Genomic DNA, 27332 nt, shown 5'->3' on the forward strand with positions numbered 1-27332 from the left:
CGACGCCGGCAGCGAGCCGGCCAACGGCCGCCGGCGTCGGCCGACGAGAGAGAGGGAGAGAGAAGGAGAGAGAGAGGGGGGAGATGCATTTGTTATTTTTGTAATAATAATTTATTTTTTATAATTATAGTTTAATTTTGGTAAAACAAAAAACTTATGCAAAAAACCCAAACCCTAATAAAAAATATTCATATTGATGAAATTATAATATAAAAAATTAATTTTAATTAGGGTTAGGGTTAGGGTTAGGGTTAGGCGAGGGTTAGGGTTAGGCGAGGGTTAGGGTTAGGGTTAGGGTTTGGGTTAGGTGATCGAGGGTAGGGTGAGGGTGAGGGGTGGGTGTGAGTTTGAGGGTTAAGGATAGGGTTAGGGTTAGGGTTAGGGGAGGGTGAAGGTGAGGGTGAGGGTGAGGGTTAGGGTTAGGGTTAGGGTTAGGCGAGGGTTAGGGTTAGGGTTTGGGTTAGGATTAGGGTTAGAGGAGGGTTAGGTGAGGGTGTGGGTGATGGTGAGGGTTAGGGTTAGGATTAGGGTTAGGTGAGGGTTGGGGTGAGTGTTAGGGTTAGGTTTAGGGTTAGGTGAGGGTGGGGGTGAGGATCGATAATGGGTTAGCGTAACTATTATATCGCTAATTACATAGAAATTGCACACACTGTACACTCATATTTTCGAGCCGTAGAATACCCCGTCCAATAAATACTATATATAATCTCTTTATTTACTTGTCACATACGCGTACAGGATCGTTGGTGGATACGAGACCATCTTATTCGCTCTGATAACTTTTTTGTACGCGTATGTGAGAGGGGGCTTATATATAAATATTTATTGGATCTGTCCAGTTTGGACGGGTTAGGTTTGTAAACATGGCGTGTATATGTATTTACTTGTGTTCTTGTGTACTTTCTTTTCGTCAGAGTTTCGGCGGCGCTTACTCGTTGTTCTCCGTGTACAAATTGCGGAGGGATATGCATGAGTATATCCTTCCCACTATAGTGTACTCGGAGAACAGCGGGTAGGTGCTGCCGAAATTTTGACGAATTAAAAATATACTTGAACACACGTAAATACATATACACGTCACGTTTACATACCTAATGGGATAGAAGCCTTCCTCTGACAGCCGGTCACACATGCGGTCCTCTGAACACACGTTTACATCCCTAAATTAAAATAATATATGTCGGGATATGCTCACTTCCATTAATTTTTAAATTATAGATGTGGACAGTTCCTGACAAATCGTTCATGAGCATACCACGTGATTGAAGACATCTAGACACCCGGTACAAGGATGGGATAGAAGCTTTCTTAGCCTACTCTAACACAAACCCTCTACGGTCGCTAAGCGGGTCGATTTTCTATCCTTGTAAGAATTGCAGGAACGGTAAAATGCTCGCTAGGAGTGACGTAAGTTTTCATCTGTCAATCAATGGATTTGATAGCTCTTATGTATTTTGGAGTCATCACGGTGAAGGCGTCCCGGTGATGCAATCAGAGGAAGAATTCACTGAAGTCAGCAATCCGACAGTTGACACGACTGATATGTTAGAAGATATTCTTGCAGCGCCGTCGGTGAGTGATGTCAACACTAATGATATGTTTCAAGATGTAGATCGATTGATGAGACTTGTTGAAGAAAACGAGTCACCGTTATACGAGGGGTGTAAGGAGTTCACAAGGCTTTCTTTTATGCTGAGGCTTATTCATATCCAAACACTCAGTGGGATGGCTGTTACACATTTTGAGATGTTATTAGATTTGCTGAGGAAATTCATTCCAGGTGGCGAGAAAAGCATCCCCGCGACCTATTACGAAGCTCACAAGATTGTTGATACGTTGGGGCTTGATTACAAGAAGATAGACGCCTGTCCTAACGACTGCATCTTGTACAATAAGGGTAATGAAGCTCTGGAGGAATGTCCGACGTGTCATGTATCACGTTGGAAAGGAGAAGTTATAAGCACATCCGAAGGCGGTGCATCCAATAAGCAAAACAGAATCCCTGCGAAGGTTCTCCAATATTTTCCAATTATTCCTAGGCTGCAGCGGTTTTATATGTCTGCCGAGCTGGCTGAGAATATACGATGGCACTCGACCGACCGTAAAGAGGATGGGAAACTAAGACATCCTGCGGACAGTGAGGCATGGAAGCATATTGACCGTATATACCCTGACTTCGGTAAAGAGTCTCGGAATATTAGGTTGGGGCTTGCTAGCGACGGATTTAATCTGTTTGGATTAATGAGCTCTGCTTGTGTAGGGTGTAAATTTTGATCTCCCAAAAATAGGGAACTTCGTTTGTATTGATAAGAAGGCTTATTACAAACAAATAAATCAAATGTTTACAACAGAAGCAGAGGGAAGGCCCTCCTTGTTTAACGTGGGTTCCTCGGTGGCGATAGGACGCCTCGCTCGGTGCTCGCGCCGAGTCTGCTTCCCTTGGACGATCCGATCAAAGTTGCTGTCGGAGCTTCAGTACACAGTAGAAAGGCGATCGGGGCTCAGAACTAGGAAGTGGCGCTGCAATGCAAAAGTGATGCAGAGAGTTTGTCGTCGACTCCGTTGGGAGTCGAGAGCCAGTGGTTCAGTTAACTGATTGAATTAATATTTAACTATGTGTGAACCTCTTTCCTGTAGCCGAGCGAGGTTCTTAAATAGAGGAGAGATGGCGTGGCCGCTCCTTGAATCATGGGATGTGACCATACACTGTTGAGAGATATCTTATCGCTCCTCTGTACTACGAACCGTCACTCGATGGGTTGTGCTTCACGTCCTGTCGCCTAGGAGCCGCCGTCCATTCCTCGAGTGGATTGGGCCAGCTCACTGTGCGCTGGCGGTTCCAGCTCTTGACTTGGACCGATGAGCTGAGTTGCATTTATGAACGCGCAGGTTGATCTGGCATCTGTCCGATCACTCGTACCGTGAGCAGTCATTCGACGGGCCTGGAGTACCGTATCTTCTCTCTTCAGGCCGAGAGAGGTGGGAAATCAGGTTCCCGGTACTCGAGTGGGCATGGACAGCTCGCCGAATGCCGGCGGATCCGGCTCCTGATTCGGACAGCCGAGGTGAGCTGCATTTATGAATGTTCAGGTCGACTCGACACCTGCCCAATCATTCGTACTGTGAGCGGCCGCTTGACGGTCTTAGGGTACTGTGCCCTCTCCCTTGATTTGTGGGATTTGACCACTGATATAACTATTTCCATACTCAAAGTGGGCAGTTGACAGTGAGCTGGCGAGTCTGCAGCTTGGGTCTGCAGGCGAGCTTAGGACTGCAGGCAGACTTGGGTCTGCAGGCGAGCTTGCAGGCGAACTGGGTCTGCAGGCGAGCTCAGGTGTGCAGGCAGACTTGGGTCTTGATTGTGCAGGCGAAATTCGAGCTGCAGGCGAGCTCCTGAGCATGGATCGAAGAATAGGCCGTAACTTTCAAACCGTAAGTCGGAATTGGACGAATTATATATGAAAATCGCCTATCTCGATGAGATGGGGCCATTTGAACCGAGCCAAAGGCTTCGGTTCGCTTCCTCCGTTTCGCCAAATTCCTTACGGTTTGGGAGATATCTGCGTTTTCCCCTTTTTATCAGTGTTTTTACCCCCTTTTGCTATTTCGGACGAGATTTTAGCAGTTTTGTTCTGAACTTCTCTGATAAGGATTTAAAGGCAATTTTTATTACCTACAGCTTGGTCTACCTGGCCAGTGTTGCTGACACCGTACAACATGTCGCCGTCGATGTGCATGAAGCAACCGTACATGATACTGTCACTTTTGATCCCTGGAAGATATTCTCCTGGAAATGACATCGATGTTTTCCTCTAACCATTAATTGACTACCTGAAGCTTCTCTGGGAAAAAGGTGTTAGCACTTATGATGCTTATGGTAAGGAGTCTTTCTGTATGCGGGCAATGGTCATGTGGATAATTAATGACTTCCCGGCATACGCTAACCTGTCTGGATGGTCGACGAAGGGTCAGATTGCTTGTCCGATTTGCATGTCATACTATGAGGGAAAGTTCCTGAAATACAGCCGTAAGTTTTGTTATTGGCAACACAGAAGATGGTTGCCTACAGGGCACAAGTTCAGAAAGTTAGTAGGAAAGTTCGACGACAATCTAGAAAGTAGACCGGCACCACCAAGGCTGACCGGAGATGAAATATTTGAGCTTTTATATCCTTTACATAGAAAAATATTTGGAAAAAAAAGATTCAACAAAGAAAATCCATTTGGTGTTAGGAGAAAAATATTGAAGCAAAAATGGAAGAGAAAGGGAAAATCAAAAGGAAATAGGCCTCGCAATGTCCAGTCGCATGAGCGTGTCTCAAAAGGCACCGAACTTCCGCATGGATGGTCAAAATTCAGCATATTTTATCAGCTGCCATATTGGAGAAGTTTAAAAATACGTCACAACTTGGATGTCATGCACATCGAGAAGAACATATGCGAGAATCTCTTGAACACTTTGTTACAGGACGGGAAAAAATCGAAAGATGACTTAAGGGCACGTCGAGACCTAGCAGAATTGAACATTCGTCCGGAACTACAAGCTATAGATAAGGGCGACGGAAAGTTTGAACTCCCAGCCTCCTGTGTCACACTGTTAAAGGATGAGGTCCACAATATGTGTTTATTTCTAAAGTCCGTGAAGACACCGGATGGTTATGCTTCAAACATTTCAGCAAATGTGCATATTGAGGACAGAAAGATTTTGGGACTCAAGACACATGATCATCATATTCTATTACATCAACTTCTCCCGGTTGCGTTGCGACATGCTGACAAGGAACTCACGATGGTGGTAATAGAATTCTGCGGTTTCTTCAAGCAACTGTGCTCTAAGGTGATTGATGTCAGGGAGTTTGAAGAATTAGAGGGACGTGTTGCTAATATATTGTGTAAAATAGAAATACTATTTCCACCCTCATTCTTCATGGTCATGGTGCATCTCACAATACATTTAGCATACGAAGCCCGCATCGCAGGACCAGTTCAATATCACTGGATGTACCCCGTGGAGAGGTACTCATTATTATAATATTCATTTAATATTTGTCAAATTACGTTTCTCAGTTCCATTTTGTCACAAATCATGAAACTATATGCTTGTAGGTATTTGGGTTTCATGAAACAACTGATGCATAATCGTGCACATCCTAAAGGGTCGATCGCAGAGAACTACATAAGTAACGAGAGTTTGAATTTTATCTCTCGTTACTTGCGGGGCGTAGAGACAAGGCTAAACCGTCCCCAATGAATAATTGACGGTACATTCTACAATGATCGTGGGGAGGACACTAGATTCCCCAGAATGGAGCTAGATCAAGCCCACACATATATCCTGAGCAATGATACTACATTTAACATATACGTGGCGTAAGTATTTAACTGTTTGAATCAGATTATATCACCTCACAATAATTATCTCTATTTAACCGTTATAAATGCTTTTTGTCTAGGCTTCACATCCGACATGTCCAGACTAATCTTAAATGCAAAACAAAAAATAAGAGAGTTATGGACACACACTCTAGACAATTCCCTACATGGCTGAAGGGTGAAGTAAGATCTTTTTACATTTTTGATTCGTATATCAAATGTATGTGCCTGTCAACAGATATGTAAACTATTTGCTTCTTTTCTTAAAGGTTGACAAATGGATTACGAATGGGATTAACCTGTCTGAGAAAGTTTGTTTATATGCCAGAGGTCCTTCTAATGTGGTTAAGCATTATGGAGGCTACTGTGTCAACGGCTTTAGGTTTAACATTGTCGGTCTCGGAAGTCAGAATCATAAACCCCTCACGGTTCAATCAGAATCTGTGATTTGGTGGTCCACGAGTCAAAGCGCTCCCGGCACAGGCAAAGATCCCACGAAAGCAGTGATCCAAACAACGATCCTGCGTTTATTTTCTCAAGAGTTGTAAATTTCTTTTTAGTTGTGTAAAAGAGTCTTATAAAAAGGCTGTTTTCTTTGAATTTATTGTAATCGACCGAAGATATAATGAATTCGACAACGAAATCAACTTTTGGCGAAAACAACGCCAAACAGTGCTTTTATGTCAAAGATATAATGAAAAATGACGAATGGGTTATCTTAAGAATCCGCCTAGAGCCTACATTCATGAAGTCGTGTCTGACGAAGATCACGATGAGGATGTTATCTTGGCCGACGAAATAGCCGAGGAGTTTTCATTGACACAAAATAATAATCTGGACAATGAAATTGCACTAGCGTACCCTGATGTACCTGCGATTATATGTGAGCCAAGGCATAAAGGTAAAAAACTTGTCCGCAGCGGAGTCGATAAAACTATAAGAACAGTCTTTTTGTTGGCATGCACACGGTCACAGGCTATCCGCACACGATCGCAGAGTAGAGCCTCAACATCATCAGTTTGACTGGTTATCATGTATCATGATGTGTCATGTATTATATTATTACCTTTATATTATCTGGTTGACTGGTTATCATGTGGATGTATCATGTATTATATTATTACCTTTATATTATCTGTTTGACTGGTTATCAAGTATCACGGTGTGTCATGTATTACATTATTACCTTTGTATTATCTGTTTAACTAGACATCATGTACACGCGATTCTGTTACCATGTGCTATTTTATTAATTATTTGCATTATATACTTTTGTTGGATATTTATTATGTTTTCAAAGTATAGATGACAAAAGGATTACGTAAGAAAGCGCTTGAGAGACTATTTGGTAGACATTCTGGAGGCGACGCACATGCCTCTACGTCAGGTATTTTTATTTATTTGTTATATCTGTACATTTCTATAAACTATTAACATGAGCCTAATATTTTTTTAACATTTACTACACAGGAGGAGGAGATGCTACACATGACTCGCAGCCACAGGACACATCACGCGGAGATGCTCCACATGACATGGAGACACAGGCTGATCCTACACAGCATGTAGAGATACCACCGCCACCGCATGCAGATGTATTGGAGGAGAGGAGATTTGAGCCGTATAGCGCAGCTTTAGAAACTGCGGCACTACCGCCAGATTCTATTACGGATCAGCGAGTCCACAGTCCAGCCAAGGTGAAGGGGGATTGGGATTCTTATCATGTGGTGCGCCCTATCGCGCAGCATAGGTACGAACAAGCAAAGCGTAGATGCCTCGAACTGAAAGGTATGAATAAATTTTTATAGTTTATCGGTTATTATTTTAAATTTTTTTGCAAATATAGATTGATTCATTGTTTCATTCGATTCTTTGTTTCGCAGGTACCGGGCGACCTCCTAGACGCGACCACAATGCTACCAAGGAAACGAACCTCATCCCTGATATTAATCAGAGGGCTGTGATCTGATGGGAAAACGGAGTGCCTGTCGGGGCCTTTGCCAATGCTTTCAACAATTTCCTTGCCGCTTTAGCCAGGAGACACGATTTCTTCAACATTTTTTTGACGTGGAAATCGTAGCGGATTGATGCGCTGGTGGCTTGTTGGAGATATATGTAGGCTGTCTAAAAATCACAATAGATAGCTGATTCCCCATTAAACACCGATGATGGAAGTTACAATTTGACGACTTCCAGAAGGCTACAATTTGAAGACTTTCACGTAGATCGCGGAAGGTTACAATCTAACGACATTCACGACAACTGATGAAAGCTCTAATCAACAGTCTTCACAATCAATATCGGGAGTTACAATCTGACGACTCTCACATATCAAAGACTAAAGCAAAGATTACAAAATGATGATCTTTGCAATGCTTCGATAGAAAGAGACTACAAATCGACGGTCTCTTCAAACCAAGACGTGGAAGTCCTCCCCGCGTACCAGTATCAAGACGCACCGCGTTCATAGCCACGAACGCAACACAAACGCAGCTCCAAACGCTGCAAACGCAGCTCAGATCCGCTGCTAACCGCTGCTCAACGCAGCTCTATACTGCTGCCCAACGCAGCTCCAAACGCTGCAAACGTAGCTCAGATCCGCTGCCAAACGCAGCACAAACACAGCTCAGATCCGCTGCCAAACGCAGTACAAACGCAGCTCCATCGCTGCCCAAACGCAGCTCTTCACCGCTGTCAAACGCATCTCCATCACTGCCCAAACGCAGCTTCCAAGCTGCCAAACGCAGCTTCCAACAAGATGTTGCGTCCGAGCTTCCAGACGCTGCGTTTAAGTGCATAATTCATGCCAGAATGCAAGATTTGCGTTTGACTCGTTCAAACACGAGCTAAACGGTTTCAAAACCGTTTCCCACGATTTGAGGGGATCACAACTCCACTCAGGAGTGAATTAAGGGGGTGGTTACACCCTTTTAATCCTCTATAAATAACTAAGAAATCAGCTTAGTTAAGGGCTGGCATTTTTCGGATCTGAGACTTGACAGCAAAGAGGGAAATTTAGAGAGTTTTGGAGATCAGCAACGAGGAGCTTCTTCATCCTTGGCTTATAACCTACTTTCGGTTAAATCAACTCGTTCAGAGTTTCAAACTTGCCACGCAAGTCCTCCACAACGTCAAATCGTGAGGAGGAGATATCATTCCAGTGAATCAAGACATTCGGATCGTCAACGGAGAGCAAACTCGACGCGAGCATTCGAGGGAGGCACTCCATCGCCACCGTGAAGAACCCAGAATTAAACAAAGGGGAGAATCCAGATCAATTCTCCTCTCTTTTATAATCAGGAAATCCAATTGTAATCGATTTTGAGAGAATACAAGTCAATTTTCTTTCACTGTCTTTTTACTGCAAATTTTCCACCAAACAAAAGATGTCGACTCTGCTGGGGACTAACTTCTCTGACGAAGAAGTGGTGGTGCAATCCGACGTTCATCTCATTGGAACAACCGTCGAAACTCTCGTGGTAGAGTTTGATCAAGCCAAGTACGAGAAAGCCCTCTCCTCTGGATCTCTTAGCTCCAAGGCTATGCGCAAGGTCCGCAAGAACTCCAAGAAGTCTAAAGCTCCAATCTCTGCCGAATCGCCGAAGGAAGTCCTCTCCTTTGGATTAGATTGCTTGAACAGCCCCTTCTCGGAAGGAGTGGGCTCAGCTTCGGCCAAACTCGTCCACCGAGTTGAAGGCGTTGCTGCCAAAGCCGTAAAACAGGCTAAGAAGAACGCCGCTCGACGAAGGAACCGATTCTCAAGTCAACACGAGCTTCGTGTTTGTGAGCCTAAACGCGACACTGTTTCTGTTTCAGAACGCAAGTCTCGCGTCTATGAGCCAAAACATAGGCTCTGTGTGAATAAGATTGAACGCAGCCCTAAATGGCGCGTTATACAATCGGAACGGCCGCCCCCTGGACCCCCGGCTCGCTGACCGGGCAGCGAGACCCCCGAATACTCTGCGTAGCGCGACTAGATCGAGGGGCGGATATAAAAAGTTCATGGATTCAAGGAATCTCAACCACATCCATGTTCACCAGGAGCCAGTCCTGTCTAATCATGGACTGGGGGTTCCAATTCAAACCTCACAATCAGTGAGTAATTCTCCTAGAATCTTTATAACAGATTCGAGAGAGTTCACATCGAGAGCAAGACCGATGCAACAAGTCATTCGTTCATTCCAATATGAGCGACTGATTCCTACGATCCTCTCGGGATGTCAATGCTGCTCATATGCGGCCAAACCATTGGTGTTCGACCAATTAACGGACGTTGCTTTGTCTAACCAACGACGATGTTCGCACAGGAAGAAGTCTCCAGAGACCGAATATCCTGAGGTCACTATCAATGTGATCGGCAGAGAGAAAGCCTCAGGTCCTAGTTCGGATGACTCTGAGACAAGTCGTTCACCGACCGTCAGAGAAATCGCTAACGAGTTTGAAGGAATCTACCAACGCACTCGGATGCGAACAAGAGCCATTCCCCCTGTTAACTATCGGAGGTTAGCCAGAGGAACCAATTCCAATGATGAACACTCAGCCATTGCAGAGTCCCAGTCATCAAGCTCTTTTGTTGAACATGAGAGCTTCGCTTATATGACGGGAAACCATGAAGATCTCGCGAAGAGACTTGATGAACAGGAGGCCATGCTCAGATCTCAACAGGAGGCCATCAATGAACTCATGGCCATGTTGACTCAAATCGTCGCAGACAATGCCAAATCTCAGAAGATAGATTCACCACTCAGGCAAGAATCTTCACGAAGGGAAAGAATGTCTTCGTCCCGACCTCACACAAGTAAAGGGAAGGAAAAAATGGTTGATGACACGGCTTCTGACCAAGAAGCCCACAACCTAGAATCTTCCTCTGATGAAGGAAGAGAGGCGGAGAATGAGCAGAATCTCCAGTCTGCCAAAATGGAAGAATTGGAAGCCCGCCTTAATGCCATTGCCAACAGAAACGAGCTCCAAGACGAGGGAGTTGTCAGACCCTATCCTACCGAATGGGATGCAGCCCCTTATCCTCCAAAATTTGAAGTCCCGACGCTACAAACTTTTGACGGCACGGGATCACCGAACCAACATATCTATCATTTCAAGTCACAGACTGGGAATGTGATATCAAATAACGCCATACTGGTTCGATTGTTCATTGGCACCCTCAAGTGAGTTTCCTTTGAATGGTTCACGAAACTGCCTGCAGGATGTATCCAGAAGTGGGCTGATCTAGAGAGACTCTTCCTATCAAGATTTTTTGAAGAGGATACAGAAGTCTCCATCCATACCCTTCTCGCCACTAAGCAGAAGAAGAGGGAGTCCGTCAAAGCCTTCGTCAAAAGGTTCCGAACCATAGCTCTTCGGTGTTCGTCAGGTATGACACAGTCTACTTTAGTAGAAACTTGTCGACACAACTTGCAGACCAACATCCTAGCCCGAATAGGAGTTGTAGAATGTCGTTCTTGGAGATAACTAATCTCTCAGGATGAACAAGCCCAAAAGATTATTGGCAGGATCAAAGCTGAAGAACAAAGTAGGCAAGATCATCCCGAGCAATCGGACCAAGCCCAATCTTCTCCTGAGCAATCGGACCAAGCCTACTCTTCCCAGTCAGAAGGGGAAGATACTACGGCCGCCGAAGCCAATCCTCTTCAGTAGGATATCAGGTCCAATAACTATCACGTTAACAACTACCTCTGATAGTCAAACTCATTAGATAGTGGCCCATTAGGCGATGCGCCATGTTTGCTCCTTTTCCCCCGTAATTGTTCAAGACTGGGGGTTGGTTTATTTGTAGTTCATTAGATTATGAGTAATAAAGTTTCTGAGTTGTTACGTTCAATAGATTACCTCTGTCAACCATGAAATCCACCAAAACTATCACGTTAACCGTCACCTCTGATAGTTCATTTTCTCCAAATTCCCCCACCAATCCTCTTCAATAGGATGGTGGGTCCACCAAAACTATCACGTTAACCGTCACCTCTGATAGTTCATTTCCTCCAAATTCCCCCACCAATCCTCTTCAATAGGATGGTGGGTCCACTAAAACTATCACGTTAACCGTCACCTCTGATAGTCCTTTTTCCTCCAAATTCCCCTACCAATCCTCTTCAAGTAGGATGGTGGGTCCACAAAACTATCACGTTAACAGTTACCTCTGATAGTCAAACTCATCAGATAATGGCCTACCAGGTGATGTGCCTCTATTCCGACTTCATGAATAGTGCCCCACTAGGTGATGTGCCTTGTCTACCTCTTTTTATTCCCCTGCTAAGTCTTAATCAAGACTGGGGGTTGGTTACTTGGAATCCATTGGATTAAGAGTAATAAATCTTTCACATCGTCAAGTTAACATTACACTTCTGACAATCATCACCCCACAGAGTATGAATGCAGCTTGCATCACTCCCAATTTGTCACGTTAACAATACATCTCTGACAATCAACTTATCAATCCTTGTCAATAGGATGATAGGTCCTCGAAATTGCTCAAATCGCAATCTTCCCCAGCGAGACGCTAATTCCTAAAAAATCTTATGCAAGTCATAAGTACACATTCTCTTGTCACGTTAACACCATACCTCTGACAATCCACTTATCAATCCTCGTCAATAGGATGATAAGTTCACAAAGTTGCTCAAATCGCAACACAAATTCCTGTCACGTTAATATCACACCTCTGACAAATCCACTTATCAATCCTCGTCAATAGGATGATAAGTCCACAAAGTTGCTCCGATCGCAATATTCTCTGTCATGTTAATATCACACCTCTGACAAATTCACTTATCAATCCTCTTCAATAGGATGATAAGTCCACAAAGTTGCTCCGATCGCAACCAATTCTTGTTACGTTAATCCTACACCTCTGACAAAATCAACTTATCGACTCTCTTCAATAGAGCGATAGGTCCACAAACCTGCCAAGTTAATACTACACCTCTGGTGCTTTCAACTCTCACAGAAAGAAACAGTGATGAAGCCTACGTATTCAATATTGTAGCACCAAAAATCCATGCCTTTCACGCATGGGGGACTTTATCTCGATCCCTAATTAGAGATAAGCCTACGCCTAACACGCGTTGCCGGTTAGTCTTTTCCCATGAAAATGACAAAGTCTATGTATTCAAAATCATAGCATCAAGTCTAAGAGGGTTCATTCTCTTAGCACAACGTTACATGTGGAAGGGACTTAGACAATCCACATGCTAGCCCGACTCAAACGGTAGTCGGTAAAGGCTTATCAAATCCGTTGATGGCTGAGGGTTTGCCAAAAATTCTATGCACGTTTGCAAGACCATCAGCTTAATGGATGTGAGCCGAGACTTAAAACAAATGAGCCAAAGATAAGTCTCAAAGACTTAGTCACAAATGCACGGAAGCCACTTCCATGTCTTAAGTCAAAACGTTGAGGTCAGACCCGCGATGCAAAAACTGAACGCCAAGGTCACACCCGTGTTCCAAATTCAACATACAAGGGTGAGACCCGCATATAAAGTTCAAAATGCAGGGTCCACCCCCACATTCCAGGAGCAGGATTATGGCGCATACCTTCACACAGGTCCTACGTGGCAAATCCCTTTAACCAAGATGCCTTCGAAGCGAGTGCAGAGAAAGACGCCTTCACGACAAGGAATCAACAGCTCTAAGATTAGAGTTGAGATCCAAAGTATTCCAAAAATTCATCCTAGTCAACTGCGAACTTTCAAAAACAGATACCGGTGGAGAGGATCCGAGCAGAGGTTGCACGAGTCTAGTAGCACCTACGAGTCTGTAGCACCACAAGGAACACCAGGAAGCAGTTCATATCACTAGTGGAAATAGGGGTTTCCCTGACGGGAACATCGCTGACGGGAAATTCCCGTCAGCGTTGTTTATATCGCTGACGAGAATTCCCGTCGGCGATTTTCCCGTCGGGGATTATTCCTTCCCGTCAGCGATGAAAATATCGCTGACGGGCTGCAAACATCGCTGACGGGAAACCCGTCAGCGATGTTAGCTATATATTCGCTGATCAAAATATCGAAGAGATTTTTTCGGCTGAAACCCTAACTTTTCTTCCCCGCCGCTTGACCTCGACTTCCCCTCTCTCAGCTCAGCCCCGCCGCCGGAGATCACCTCACCGCCACCTCATCGATCACCTCAGCCACTCGCCGCCCACGCCATCACCTTCCCCTCCCGCTCTTCGACTCCACCGCTCGCTGCCCCGATCGACCTCACCGTCGCACCGCCCCCGCGCCGACTCGAACATTAGGTCGCCTGAGCTCTCTCATCTCCTCACCCGTCAGTGTATGATTCCTTTGATTTTGTTTTCATTTTTTTTTCTTTTTTTTTCTGATTTTAGGTTTTACTGTTTTTTCTAATTTGAGAGTTGATTTCTTTGATTGCAGTGAAGGAGGTCCAAGTGAGTGTTACGTTTTGTTGGATTGCATTGCAGGAGATCCAAGCGGTAATTTTTGGTCATTGTCGCAATTTAGTGTATAGAAATTATACATAATTAGTTATAAAACGATCAAGCTGGCTGATATCTATAAGTTTACGTTTTGTTGGATTGCATTGTTGTCACAACTTGATGTTTTAATTTTGAAATAATAGAGGTTATAAGTTTATCATGTAAACCTTTGCTTGAAGTCAACTTGTTTCACGGTGCAAATTTAGTTCCTCTAATTTAATTTACGAATGAATGTCTTTTGGTTAATTTATTCTCTTGTGGTAATTACAAATTTTATTGTGTTATATATCATGATTTATGAATCGAAAGTCGTTACCCTTAGTTTCCCGTCTAATAACGTTGGATGTGAATCTCTTCTTATATAAACTCACGCAATTCTAGTTGGATGTGAAAATACTTTTTACATCTAAAGAGAATAACGTGATTTATGTTAGGAGCATGATATACATGCAATAATTATTAGATCTGTCCGGGGAGGAGTCCCCTTCTCGTACAGGTTAGGAATACAGTAGTGTATCATCTATCTTTGTATACTTTATGCATTTTTATTCCCTATAAATTTCGATAACACGTACCGCATTGTTCTCCGTGTATAATAAGCGTATGTTGTTTTGCGTATCGATCTATAATCGATCTATTATCGATGATTGATACGCATTATAACATCCGCACAGTGTACTCGGAGAACTGCGGGTAGGTGCTGCCAAAATTTTTAAGAAATAAAAACGCTTAAAGTATATAAAGGTAGTTGTAAACACTACTATATTCCTAATAGGATAGGTCCATTTCCTATGACAGCCGTTAAATTGTCTTATTTCAAATATGAGCGTTAGATTTTACTCCCACATAATTTATGTTCTGGTAATTTTCCCTCTGAGATTATTAAATTAAAATTTCCTTGATGTCGTGAAGAAAGTTAATATCACGCAACCTTTAATTTGATGCGTTACTAATAAAAATTCACATTAGCTAATTATGCTTAATATAATACAGATCTATGAGGATAGTTCCGGACAAATCATGGATCGATATTCCTCGTATTGATAGATGGAGAGATAGTCGATATAAAGATGGAATAAATCAATTCATACAGTATGCCTTGGCAGACCCACGAAAGTTAAATAGGGATGTCGTGTATTGTCCCTGCTGTTGGTGTAAAAATAGGGCGTTGGTGGATAAAAGTGATTTACAGAAACACTTAATATCAGGATTCCATGAGGAGTACAAATATTGGACGTTTCATGGGGAAGGATGTCTTGAAGAAATGGAACTGATAGCGGATATCGGTACTTCCTGTGGGAGAATAGATGATACGAGAATAGATGATACACATACGATGCTCGTGGATATGTTAACAGTTCCTAATATAGATCAATCTGATGTTGCCGAGGATGCTGACGAGTCAGGAAATGCTGGAGGCGTGACTGATCATGAGGAGCTGGCGCAGATAATGAAATTAATAGACGATAATGAAAACGATTTGTACGAGGGTTGCACCGAGTTCACCAGGTTATCATTTATGCTGCGTCTTTTGCGTATAAAGTCTCTTAGTGGAATGACAGATAAATATTTTAATATGTTGCTTGTGTTGCTGAGAAAAGTCATTCCAAATAGAAAAGAGAGCATACCAGAAAATTATGATAACGCAAAGAAGATTGTTTCCGTTATAGGACTTGATTACAATAAAATCGACGCATGCCCTAATGATTGTATCCTCTACTATAAGGATAACAAAGATCTTCAGGAGTGTCCAATTTGTGGAGTATCACGGTGGGTACAACGCAAAAATTATTCAACACATGGGACAACAAGGTCTATGCTTAAGCAAAAGAAGATTCCAGCAAAGGTCCTGCGTCATTTTCCCTTAATACCAAGGCTAAAACGGTTGTATATGAATAAAGACACTGCTAAGCAAATGAGGTGGCACATGGAAGAACGTACTGATGATGGTAAAATCAGACATCCGGCTGATGCAGAGGCGTGGAAGCATATGGATAGAACTTTTCCTTGGTTTGCGAATGAGTGCAGGAATGTTAGACTAGGTTTGTCTAGCGACGGATTCAATCCATTTGGGATAATGAGTTCTGGTTGGTCTACATGGCCTGTTGTATTAACGCCTTACAACTTACCACCTTGGCTTTGCATGAAACAACCGTATATGATACTTTCATTATTGATACCAGGCAAGCATGCACCAGGCAATGACATAGATGTGTTTTTAGAACCGCTAATTGATGAGTTAAAACAACTCTGGACTGAAGGGGTTATGACTTATGATACTCATGCAAAGCAGTCTTTCAGACTACGTGCTATTTTACTATGGACAATTAATGATTTTCCAGCCTATGCGAATCTTTCAGGTTGGTCTACAAAGGGAACATATGCATGTCCAGTGTGTGGTCCAGAATTCAAAGGTCTTTATCTGCAGCACAGTCGAAAGTTTTGTTATTGGTTTAATAGAAGGTGGTTGAACATAAAACACAGGTACAGAACCAAAAAATGGAGCAAGTTTTTTGATGATACTGTTGAGAAGAGAGATGCTCCGCGTCCATTACGTGGGGATCAGATTGTACATTTGCTTGAGAGGTTCCCTGCCGTCAGGTTTGGAAAGAAGCGCTATTCGAAAGAAGATTTACTTGGAGTAAGGAACTTGCGTATTAACAAAAGGATACCAAAACGAAAGAGACGAGCACAAGTGGTGACTGATGGGGCTGAAGTCGTAAAATTACCTTCAGGATGGACAAAATTCAGCATTTTTTTTCAACTCCCCTATTGGAAAGAGCTAAAAATACGTCACAACTTGGTCGTTATGCACATTGAAAAAAATATTTGTGATAATCTTTTGTCCACACTGTTGCAAGATGCTAATAAATCAAAGGATGATCTACGAGCTCGTCGAGATCTAACTGCATTGAACATTAGAGAGGAACTGCAGCCAAAAAATGTCGGAAATGACCGATTAGAGTTGCCTGCGTCTCGTATTATAATGTCGAAAGTTGAGATGCAAACATTTTGTCAAGTCCTCAAATCAATAAAGTTACCAGATGGTTACTCCGCAAACATATCGAACTATGTCCAGGTGCAAGAAAGGAAAATATTAGGGCTTAAAACTCATGATTATCACGTGCTTCTTCATCAATTGCTACCTGTGGCACTACGCAGTACTATGCAGAATAAAAAACAGTGAAGATTATTATTGATTTTTGTGGATTTTTCAGAAAGCTTTGTTCTAAAGTTATAGACGCCCGTGACTTTGAGAAACTTGGTGAAAATATTTCTGAAACAATGTGTGAAATGGAGATGCTCTTTCCTCCATCTTTTTTCATAATAATGGTTCATCTTACACATCATCTCGCAGAGGAGGCTGCAATAGCAGGACCAGTCCATTATCGTTGGATGTATCCAATAGAGAGGTTAGTATTTAGAAAAATTTAATCGTTACATATCAATATTTATATCTATTAAATGTAAATTTCTTTACATCTATATCTGATTAATATTCCTTTTTTAGATATTTGGGTTCAATGAAGCGTCAATTGCGTAACAGAGCTCGCCCAGAAGGTTCAATAGCTGAAAGTTACGTGAGAAGCGAGTGTCTCTTATTTGCCTCTCGTTATATGAGAGGGGAACAAACTGAACTTCAAGCACCCGTTGATAATAAGGAGTACACAGTTCTCTATCCTCGCGGGCTGAACAAAAATTATTCTAACATATTATTAGATCAAGCGCATGCATATGTTATAAATAATCTTGAAATCTTCTCGGAGTACCGGAGGTAAAATATCTAAAAAGAATTTTTAATACCATTTACTCTTTAATTTCTATTTTGACAAACTTTTTATTTTGACAATAATAATTAAATTTTTGCACATTAATAGGCAACATCAGGAAAAACTTAAGAATGAAGTTACCGGTAGTACAGCTGTACATGACATTAAAGAAAGGCATATGAAGGAATTCCCTGCTTGGTTGAATAGTGAAGTAAGTATTGTTAAATTTAGCGATATTTGTATTTCATTGATAAAAAACTTAGAAATGTCTTGATTTAATAGTTTGCTTATTTTTGTATATATTTAGATCCAGGAACAACTTGTCCTTAATAATCAAATATCAGAAGAAGTGAAGGTTCACGCAAAGCGGCCTTACTATGCTGTAATTCAATATGGTGGGTATCGTGTTAACGGTTATAAATTTCACACAATGGAGGTTGATGATACGAAGGTCACCCAGAATAGTGGTGTCATGGCTACCTTCTCACGGGAATGTTTCTCAAACAGAAGAGATCAGAATCCAGTTGAAAATAATATGACATATTATGGAAGGTTGGAAGATGTGGTGGAGATATTCTACGGCTATGGTGGTCCAAATGAACATAAATACATGATGTTCATGATTCGTTGGTGTTTTACAAAGACTCAAAAGGATCCCTTTGGATTTACAATTGTCAATCTCGATAAAGAAATTGATAGTGATGAAAAATTCATGTTTGCATCTCAGGTGGGACAATGTTTCTATGTGAAAGATCCTACAGTTAAAGACGAGTGGGTTGTCTTGTACAAGGATTCTAGGGCTTATATTCAACCTTCCACGAATGAAGATGATGACGAGAGCTATATAAACAACTTCAATGAGCCAAATACAGCGATCGATGAATTCTCGTACCCTCAAAACGTAGTGTTTGAAACGGATGCTCCAACAACTCGGACAGACATTCCAAATATTATCACAGACATTAATAGGAGCTAAACAGCAATTATTTGTAATCGGGTCTTCATGTAACTTTTTTTAGTTTGCAAATAGTTGGTTATTTACTTAAGTTCACCTTTTATGATAACTCTAAATAAATTTTTTAAGAAATGATTTTCAAAGTAGTATACTTTATTTAAGCCTTAACTTGGATTTTTATTTAAAATAATGAAATTTTTGCATGCTTAACTTAGAGTTGAAAATATTTTTTTTCAAGTTATCTTGATTTATACATTTTTTTTTAAAGACTATATATACTTACACATATATATATTAAAAAAAAACTAACCTTATAAAAGAAGAGTGCGAAAAATGGGCACAAAAAAAAACTCTTAAATTCAAGGTGATTCTATCTTATAAAGCCTAAGTTGACTGAGCAATTAAGCCCAAGGAGTATCTCTATACTTAATGACCTAAGCCCAATTGGGTTGGGATTCATTGGCCCAAAACTCGTTAAATGGTCACTTAGAAAGCCCGTTAAAATAGAAAACAATCACCAAGAATTAGAGAGTGAAAAAAATATACATATATATAACACTAACAATTGTTTTTATATATTGTTGTTTTGTATATATGGTCTTGAAAAACAATTTTTGATCAAGAGACTTGAAAGTTATTTAAAACAAAGAGTTGGCATGTTCTTTTCAAAACTTTTTAATTAAATTTCTAAGATTTGACTTGGTTTTGTATTGCTATAATGAAAAAGATTTTCTAGGGGATTTACATTGGAGTTATATATAAAAACGTTTTCTTGATTATTAACTAGCTTCAATTAGAATGTTTAAATATATCAAGGAAAATCTGTTATTTACTGACTTATTTAACTTGGCAAGTTGACCGAATTTTGTGGGTATATTCACTGCAAACCCTCACGAGACTACAACTCGTCCACTAGGGTAACCTAGGGGTTTAAAGGCTTGTTGTATGCGCTAAATACAACCGCGATTCCTGCGAAAGTGAGTTAGGATTTTCTTTTTCTTTCTTTGCTAGAGGACTAGCAAGAGTTTAGGTATAGGGGTATTTGATAATCATATTTTATTACAATTTTTATACCCTCATTATCTATTTTATATGAATAAATATACCACTAATAATTGCTTTTATCTGTTAATTGCAGGTTAATGATGAATAAATCTCAAACTCCAATATCTCAACAAAAACCCCTTGATTTAATGAAGAAATGAAGCCCATGAAGCCAAAGGAATTCTTTCAAATAATTCAAAGCCCAATGGAAAATCAAGAGAAAATGCCAAGCCCAAAAGTCCAAGCCAAAGCCCAAGACACAAGCCCAAAAGCAAAATACAAGAGTTCTGCGGACAGCAACAGGAGAAGAGCAGGCATCGATGCCTGCATCGATGGGGGCATCGATGCCCGCATCGATGCCTGTATCGATGCCCGCATCGATACCCCTATCGATGCGGGTATCGATACGGACGTCCAGGCAGTTACAATCCAATGGCTGATTTTTGTTGGTTTTGGATAAGATTTGAATCCAATGGCTCTCATTCACTGATGTTTACTATAAATAGGGGTAGAGAGTGAGGGGTTAGAGGTGTGAAAATTTTGTAAACTCCTTTTGGAGAGGAGGGCTACTCTTAATTGAGAAGGCCTTCCAAAAATTGTAACTTTAGTTGCAATTAATAAAAATAATTTTTTCCTCTTTAAATTTGTTCTTTCTCCTCTTGTTGAATGATGAGGATGGAGATGAAGAGCAATTTGAAGGTTTGCATTTCTTTTCTCTTTTATTTCTTTTTAGTAATTTCTTTATTATTGCTTATTAGTTAGATTTAAATTCATGCTTGTAGTATAGATTTACTTTCTTGTCTTTTTTATTTTCTTTTTGCACTTTAATTTGTAGAGTAGATTTATTTTTCTTGCATTTAATTTCTGCAATTTATTTTGTAGTTTAGATTTTTATTTTCTTTGTAATTAGATTTATTTCTTGTTCATAGTTTAGATTTTTCTTTTCTTTTTAATTTTGTAATTAGTCTTCTTTTTCTTGTTTTTATTTCTTAAAGATGTGAATTTAATTCTTGTAGGAAGTTTAGAATTATATGAAACTAGTCTAATTTCCTTTATATTGTATGAATTATTCTCTTGCACTTAAAATGTTCATGTTTAGGATAATCAACTAGAGAACTAATCGGTAGAAGAAGAATTTGATAATCTATGCTTATCTTAAATGGTTTGATAGGTTATGCTTATGAATTCTAGGATTATTATCATGTTGTTGTTCTTATCATGAATAGTAATTTTGACTTAGATGATAATTTGATAGGTTACACTTTCCTTAAATGGTTTGATAATCTATGCTTAATAAATCTAAGTTGAAATATGATAAAAAGAGAATAGTTTATATTTTGTAATTGAAATTGGTTAGTGGATTATATTCTAGATTTCTTACTTCTTTTGAATCCTCCATCTTAACTTTCTTTTCATTCTTAGTTTTATTTCTTGATTTTATTAATTCATATTTCTTGCCTTGTGATTTCATTTATTCTTTGATTCTTCCTTCTCTCTTCTAAAATTCAATTTATTATCTTTTGCATATATTCATAACAATCACTCAACAAAATCACACTTATTCTTTATTCCTAATTGTCATGCACAAAACATAAGAACCATTTCTAATAATCTCTTAAAATCAACTTCCTCGTGGGATCGATATTTTTTATACTATAACTTGATAAATTGTGCACTTGTAATTTTGGTACATAATTATGCCGCATCAAGTTTTTGGCGCCGTTGCCGGGGATTGATATTTTTTATACTATAACTTGATATTATAGTATTTCTAATAAAAAATTTTGTTTATTTTGGTACATAATTATGCACATAAAATCTTGGATTGAAGATCAAGAATTTGGAGCATTGCTTTCGGGTAAGTCTTCTTTCTAGTTTTCAATTCCATCCTCTAGTACTATCCTTACCTGGCTAACTACCTGGGTAAAACTTTGATCATTTCACTCTAGGAATTTTTGGTTAGGAGCTGGTCTAGTGGAGTTAGGCTAAACCCTAGAGTTAGAGTTGATTGAAAAGTGATTGCCTTGATTTGTTTTAGTTAGGATTTTTCTTTTTCTTTATCTTCTCATAAAAAAAACTAATTTTCTTTCTTTCCTTCCTTTAAAATTTTTTTTTAATTTTCTTTCTTTCCTTAAAAAGAAAAAAAACTAATTTTCTTTCTTTCCAAAAAAAAAAAAAAAAAAATTGTTTTGGTGTATGCAAATTTGGGTTCGGGATAATTTTCATCGCTTAATCCGTGTTGAACCAATCCAAGAAATGGCAAATCAACCAGTTCTTCAGGATATGTGTTACCCCACCAGAAATGCAATTCCATCTTGCATAAGACTCCCCGAAGTAAATGGAGCAAATTTCGAGCTTAGACCGCATTTCATTAACATGCTTCCCAAATTCCTAGGTAATGAAACAGAAGATGCATATATATTTATCTCAGAATTTGAGGAAGTATGTATTATGATAAAAATGAGAGAATTAACCGAAGATGCGATTAAGCTTAGATTTATTCCATTTGCTCTAAAGGACAAAGCTAAAAAATGGCTGTATAGCTTACCGACAAATTCCATCTCAACTTGGGAGGAATTTGTCACCGTTTTTCTCAAGAAATTTTTCCCTATTCACAAAACGGTAAAGCTTAGGAACAGCATTCAGAATTTCAAAATTGTCCCGGGAGAGCCATTCTGGAAATATTTTGACCGATTCAAAGATCTTTTAATCCAATGTCCTCATCATAGTCTAGAAAAATGGCGATTGTGCCAAGTCATATATGAAGGATTGGACTATTCTTCAAAAACATCTTTAGAATCGATGTGTCAGGGAGATTTTATGAGAAAAAACGCCGATGAAGCTTGGGAATTCCTAGAGAGTCTATCCGAGAAAACAATGCAGTGGGAAAACTGTGATGACAGGGTTTCATCTGTTTCCCAATCTAAGTCTAGTGGTCTTTCCCTGGAGTCAAACATTGCATCTGAAGCGAAGATGGCGACGATTCTGCGGAGGTTAGAAGCCTTAGAAGTTAAGGAACGAGCTCCGGCTCAAATCAATCATATTTCTGCCCCGGGATGTCATAACTGTCAGTCTCCTACCCACGTTTCAGAGGAATGTCCTCTTCTAGGAAACAACCATGCTTTAGAACAGATGAACGCTGCATTCCAGCGCCCTAGAAATGATCCATTTTCTCCAACCTACAATCCAGGTTGGAGAAATCATCCCAATTTTGCTTGGAACCAAGGAAATTCTCATGGAAACCAAAACTTTATTCCCGCGTCAAACCAACAATTCCCTAGGGGAAACACTGTCCCATTCAACGCACCGAACAATTTTTCTAACCCACCTTTTCCAAACCAACATCCTCATCCTCACCAGCCTACAAATCAATCAAATTCCGATCATGACAAACGTTTGAGTGTCTTAGAAAAGGGTTTAGAAGCTATGATCAAAGCTTCTACACAAACTACCAACATGTTGACCCAATCATCCACCACTCTAAATTCATTCATGCAAACCACCGGCCAAGTGCTCAACTCGAACACACAAGCCATAGCCCGGTTAGAAACCCAACTTGGGCAATTAGCCGCTGCCGTGAGTGAGAGAGAAAAAGGAAAATTTCCAAGTCAACCTGTTGCAAACCCTAAAGACACTGGATCCAGTTCCAACAACCCAGCTCAACTGAATGCAATTCACACTCTGAGATCAGGAAAACAAATAGACAATCAGGTTAGAATGCCACCGGATCAAACCCCTTCTCCCATTCAAAACACTCCTTCCGATGAAGCAATTCCTTCCGATGACCAAAATGCTGAACTTGAGATTGAGCCTGATCTAGATAGGTATAGGCCCGTTGCCCCCTTTCCAGATAGACTCAAACCTAGGAAAAACTCCCCGCAGGTTGAGAAAATCCTAGAAACGTTTAAACAGGTCAAGATCAACATCCCTCTCCTAGATGCAATCGAACAAATTCCCTCTTATGCAAAGTTCTTGAAGGACTTATGCACTAAGAAAAGAACCACCAATGTCCCCAAGAAAGTCTTCTTAGCTGCCAACCTCAGTGAAATCTTTTCGAAACCAATGCCATTGAAATACAAGGACCCTGGTTGTCCCACAATTCCATGCGTCATAGGTAACACTCACATTGATAAGGCACTTCTAGACTTGGGAGCCAGCGTCAACCTCCTTCCTTATTCAGTCTATCAACAGCTAGGTGTAGGAGAACTTAAACCGACAAGATGCACTCTACAGTTAGCTGATAGATCTGTAAAAATTCCCAAAGGAGAGGTAGAGGATGTTCTGATCAAAGTTGGAGAGTTCATTTTCCCTGTTGATTTTATTGTCTTGGAAACGCAGCCCGTTTCCAATCTCAAAAGTCAAATCCCCGTCATTCTAGGAAGACCGTTCTTAGCCACCTCAAATGCTTTGATAAACTGTAGAACCGGTCAGATGAAACTATCTTTTGGGAATATGACTGTTGACCTCAATATCTTCAACTTAGGGAGACAGCCTAGTGATCCATCTGATGAACCCATGGAAGTGAATTTCATTCAAGGAATATCCAGTGAACAACAAGAGGGAGAGTGTGAGTCTGATTCAAATGCATCTGATTTAATGATTGAGGAGCTTTCTGATGACGAACTTGAGATAGAACCGCTGGTCAATCATGTTTTTGCTGTTGGCTGGCAACGAGAACCTTTAGAGATAGAACCCCGAGTCCAGCTTCGCCCATCTGTGGAGGAACCCCCTAAGTTAGAGCTCAAACCTCTACCCGAAAATCTAGAGTATGCCTACTTAGGGGAGAACGAGTCTTTACCAGTTATCATTTCTTCTGAGTTGACTACCGGTCAAAAGGAAGCTCTCTTAGCTGTTTTAAGAGAGAATAGGGAAGCCATTGGATGGACCATGGCTGATATCAAAGGGATTAGTCCAACCATTGTTCAACACCGAATCCATTTGATAGATGATGCCAAACCTACTAGAGATGCTCAACGTAGGTTAAACCCAGTGATGAAAGAAGCCGTTAGGAAAGACATTCTGAAATGTCTCGATCATGGGATCATTTATCCCATTTCTGATAGTTCATGGGTGAGTCCAGTCCAAGTTGTTCCAAAGAAATCTGGGATCACCGTGATCCAAAATGAGGCTAATGAGCTGATTCCCACTCGGATCCAAACTGGATGGCGAGTCTGTATTGACTACCGAAAGCTCAACTTAGCCACTAGGAAAGATCACTTCCCTCTTCCTTTCATTGACCAAATGTTAGAGCGTTTAGCAGGACACGAGTTCTACTGTTTCCTGGATGGATATTCAGGTTACAATCAAATCCCTATCGCTCCAGAAGATCAGGAGAAAACCACCTTCACTTGCCCGTATGGAACATTCGCATACCGACGCATGCCTTTTGGCCTGTGCAATGCACCGGCCACATTCCAACGTTGCATGATCAGTATTTTTTCCGACATGGTAGAGCGATTTCTCGAAATTTTCATGGATGACTTTTCCATTTTTGGTGACACATTTTCCCAATGTTTGCATCATCTTAAACTGGTCCTAGAACGGTGTAGGGAGAAAAATCTGACTCTCAATTGGGAGAAATGTCATTTCATGGTCAAACAAGGCATTGTCTTAGGACATGTAGTTTCCAATAGGGGAATCGAAGTGGACAAAGCTAAGGTAGATCTCATTTCCAATCTCCCTCCTCCCAAAACTGTCAAAGATGTCAGATCGTTTCTTGGTCATGCTGGTTTTTACCGACGTTTCATCAAGGATTTCAGCAAAATTGCTAGACCCTTGACCAATCTCTTAGCCAAGGATACATCATTTGTCTTCTCTCCCGACTGCCTCAAAGCTTTTGAATATCTGAAAAAGGAGCTAACCACAGCTCCTATCATTCATGCACCGGACTGGACCTTACCATTCGAACTGATGTGTGATGCATCTGATTCTGCGATTGGAGCTGTTTTAGGACAACGGTTTGATGGAAAACCGCATGTGATCTACTACGCCAGTAGGACTCTGAATGATGCCCAGCAAAACTACTCTGTCACAGAGAAAGAGTTTTTAGCTGTAGTCTTTGCCTTAGAAAAATTCAGGTCCTACCTCATCGGTTCCTTAACCAAAGTTTTCACTGATCATGCCGCACTAAAGTATCTTTTGACCAAAAAGGATGCTAAAGCACGGCTCATTAGATGGATTCTCCTTCTTCAAGAGTTTGACATTCAAATTCTTGACAGAAGGGGAACAGAGAACCCCGTAGCAGATCACCTCTCTCGACTCCCAAATGCACCAACATCAACCGTTCCAATCAATGAACATTTTCCAGATGAACAACTCCTAGAAATCCAATCTGTTCCCTGGTTCGCCGACATTGTGAACTACATAGTCATGAACCAGATCCCTTCTCATTGGTCCAAACAGGATAGATCCCGTTTTCTCTCCCAAGTAAAATACTTTTACTGGGATGATCCATATCTGTTCAAATACTGTCCTGATCAGATCTTTAGGAGGTGTGTTCCCACTGAAGAAACTAGGAGTGTTATATCCTTTTGTCATAAGGAAGCCTGTGGGGGCCACTTTGGCCCGAGAAAAACAGCTGAAAAAGTTCTCCAATCTGGGCTGTATTGGCCCACTCTCTTTAAGGATTCATTCGAGTTTTGCAAAACCTGTAACCGCTGTCAGCTTTTAGGGAAGGTCACTAGGAGAAATATGATGCCTTTACAACCCATCTTATCTGTTGAACTTTTTGATCTGTGGGGTATCGATTTCATGGGACCATTTCCAAATTCCTTTGGAAATGTCTACATTCTAGTAGCCGTTGAATACATGTCAAAATGGGTTGAGGCGGTAGCTTGCAAAACTAATGACAACAAGGTCGTTGTCAAGTTTTTGAAAGAGAACATTTTTGCCCGGTTTGGAGTACCTCGAGCGATCATCAGTGATAACGGTACACATTTCTGTAACCGTTCTTTCGAGGCTTTGATGAGGAAATATTCAATCACACACAAATTGTCAACTCCTTATCACCCCCAAACCAGTGGACAAGTAGAGGTCACAAACAGGCAGATCAAACAAATCTTAGAAAAAACAGTTAATCATAACAGAAAAGATTGGTCTGTAAAATTGTGTGATGCTCTGTGGGCATATAGAACAGCTTTTAAGGCCAATTTAGGGATGTCACCATACAGACTGGTATTCGGGAAAGCTTGTCACCTACCAGTAGAATTGGAACATTGAGCAATGTGGGCAATAAAACAGTTAAATTTTGACTCAGACTCAGCAGGTAAGAACAGATTGCTCCAGGTCGGTTTTTGAAAAAAAGTTTCCGAAACTTCACGGGAGTTGAACTCCCGTGAAGTTTAGCAGCTTAATTAAAAGCTGCTAAACTTCACGGGAGTTCAACTCCCGTGAAGTTTCGGAAACTTTTTTTCAAAAACCGACCTGGTTTCAGCGCTGAGGCTGAAACCAGGTCGGTTTTTACAAATATTTTGAAAATGGGTCGTTTTTTACAAATAAAAAATCAAAAAGGTTGGTTTTGAAAATTTGTCCCCCCAAAAAATCACCGCTTCGTTCCTTTCGTCGATCTCAGAAACCAACTCCCCAAATCGCCGTTTCTTTCCCCCAAATCACCTCTTCGTTCCCTTCTATCTCAGAAACCAACTCCCCAAATTGCTTCGTTTCTCCAAATTGCCGCTTCCTTTCCTTCGATCTTAGAAATTGTGCTCTGCCTCGAGAACCCAGGCGTCGCCGAACGATGA

The 27332-nt window shown here is 40.9% G+C and overlaps 1 protein-coding gene across 1 annotated transcript; it reads left to right on the forward strand.

Moving 5' to 3' along the window:
* On the forward strand, nt 1486–27332 carry LOC109844641. Its single transcript, XM_020413756.1, has 11 exons — nt 1486–1598; nt 4233–4983; nt 17355–17599; nt 17703–17805; nt 17902–18495; nt 23554–23788; nt 23972–24421; nt 24854–25138; nt 25700–25760; nt 26136–26706; nt 27228–27332. The coding sequence occupies exons 1-11, from the start codon at nt 1486–1488 to the stop codon at nt 27330–27332; spliced, it is 3513 nt and encodes a 1170-aa protein (XP_020269345.1).

Source organism: Asparagus officinalis, chromosome 6 (assembly GCF_001876935.1).
Source record: "Asparagus officinalis chromosome 6, Aspof.V1, whole genome shotgun sequence".
NCBI classification, from domain to species: Eukaryota; Viridiplantae; Streptophyta; class Magnoliopsida; order Asparagales; family Asparagaceae; genus Asparagus; species Asparagus officinalis.